The 1,555-nt window shown below is 36.5% G+C and overlaps 1 protein-coding gene across 1 annotated transcript in view; it reads left to right on the top strand.

Moving 5' to 3' along the window:
- Positions 1 to 1,329, top strand: part of LOC137989290 (polycystin-1-like) — a 30,881-nt gene extending 29,552 nt beyond the window's left edge. Inside the window, exon 6 of the mRNA XM_068835118.1 lies at positions 1,012 to 1,329. Within this exon, the coding sequence (XP_068691219.1) occupies positions 1,012 to 1,329 (318 nt within the window). The remainder of the gene's footprint in view (positions 1 to 1,011) is intronic.
- The last annotated feature ends 226 nt before the right edge of the window (positions 1,330 to 1,555 follow it).

The following is a 1,555-nucleotide window of genomic DNA, read 5'->3' as shown; positions in this document are numbered from 1 at the left end:
GTGAATAATAGTTGGTGATAGTTGATGATAGTTTGGAGAGAATCAACTATCATCGACTATCATGCGCCGTTTGACCAGGGCTTAAGACTTGCTATTTTCGATTGACAATAATAATAATAATAATAATAATAATAATAATAATAATAATAATAATAATAATAACAATAATGATAATAATGATAATAATGATAATAATAATAATAATAATAATAATAAGAAGAAGAAGAAGAAGAAGAAGAAGAAGAAGAAGAAGAAGAAGATTCAAGAAGATGGAAATTTGCATACCATTTCTTAAGAAGAAGTGAATTTGAATACGACCACAGCATTACAATTCCCAGAAGAAACAGGTTTAAATAGTGAAGCAATTAAGTTGGCGCAAAAAGCAGACATCATCTATGCTTCGTTGGGTAATGTCCCGGGAGACTACTTGCAGGGCTTTGTGTACACAAGAACAAAGGAAAGACCGTCTTTAAAGGATGTGGAAAATATAAACACGTAGTATCAGGCATGATAAATAGCAGGAGAGTCAATGGCAAAGCGTTTCAATCAATTTGGATACTGAGTAAGTTGCATTGTGTACTTAGTTGTGATTGCGTTTCTTTTACTTAAAGGCTGGAAGAAGGAAATTAACCATTGTTCGACGAGCAAAACTGAAGATGACATAAAAAAACAAATATTTGCGAGAAGCTAATCAAATGAGAAAAGAACTATCGATCACTAAACCTGAATTTGAACGAATAAAGGAAAATGAGAAAATTACCAAGAGAAGAAGAAAAAATAGAAAGCCACTGGAGAAAGAATGCAAGACGATTTCAGCAGAGACCTTGATTGAATACATGGAAAGGAAAATGTCATGCCTCAGAAAACTCAAACAAAGGTTTTATGGAAGACGGAAACAAGAACAGTCTCGCAAGATCAATCGGAGATTTCAGTGTGACCCAGGACAAGAATATGCAGAAATGAAGGAGATGGTGAAGAACAACCTGAGTGAAGGGTTACCTACGTACAAAGAACGGCAAGGACGATAAAGAAATTGGTACGCGTGTGTTTAATAACATCGATGTGGCGAGCAGTTTTTGGAGAGAGTTATGGGAAAAGCCTGGAGAAGGCAATGAGAATGCTGAATGGCTCCAAGAGATAACAGCAGCAATCGCCAACAAAGTTCCTTGCCTGGATGAAAGCAGCCACTATGTGCATGGAGAAACGATCAGGAATGAGATGAGGAGAAAGAAGAATTGGAGTGCCCCTGGACCAGATAGGATTGTCAACTTTTGGTGGAAAATGACAATGACATCATTAAGGCATTCTAAACCATCACGAGAAGCATGAAGGACTTTCAACTGTGGATTTCGGAAGGAAAATCAACACTGATTCGCGGTTTTCATCCACTTGACGAGACGGCCATGTTGGTGTACAAAACAATAGAAAATAGCCCCACACGTTTGGCATAAAAATAGAGTCAAATAGAGTTGTATAAAGTAAAAAACAAAAAAAAAAACAGCAGTAGATGTGACATAGCGGCACCAAATTAGCACCTATTGTATATTACATTTCG

This window comes from Montipora foliosa, unplaced genomic scaffold (assembly GCF_036669935.1).
Source record: "Montipora foliosa isolate CH-2021 unplaced genomic scaffold, ASM3666993v2 scaffold_451, whole genome shotgun sequence".
Lineage (NCBI taxonomy): Eukaryota > Metazoa > Cnidaria > Anthozoa > Scleractinia > Acroporidae > Montipora > Montipora foliosa.
Note: the sequence above shows the minus strand (reverse complement) of the source record. Positions and strands in the feature narration are given on the sequence as shown.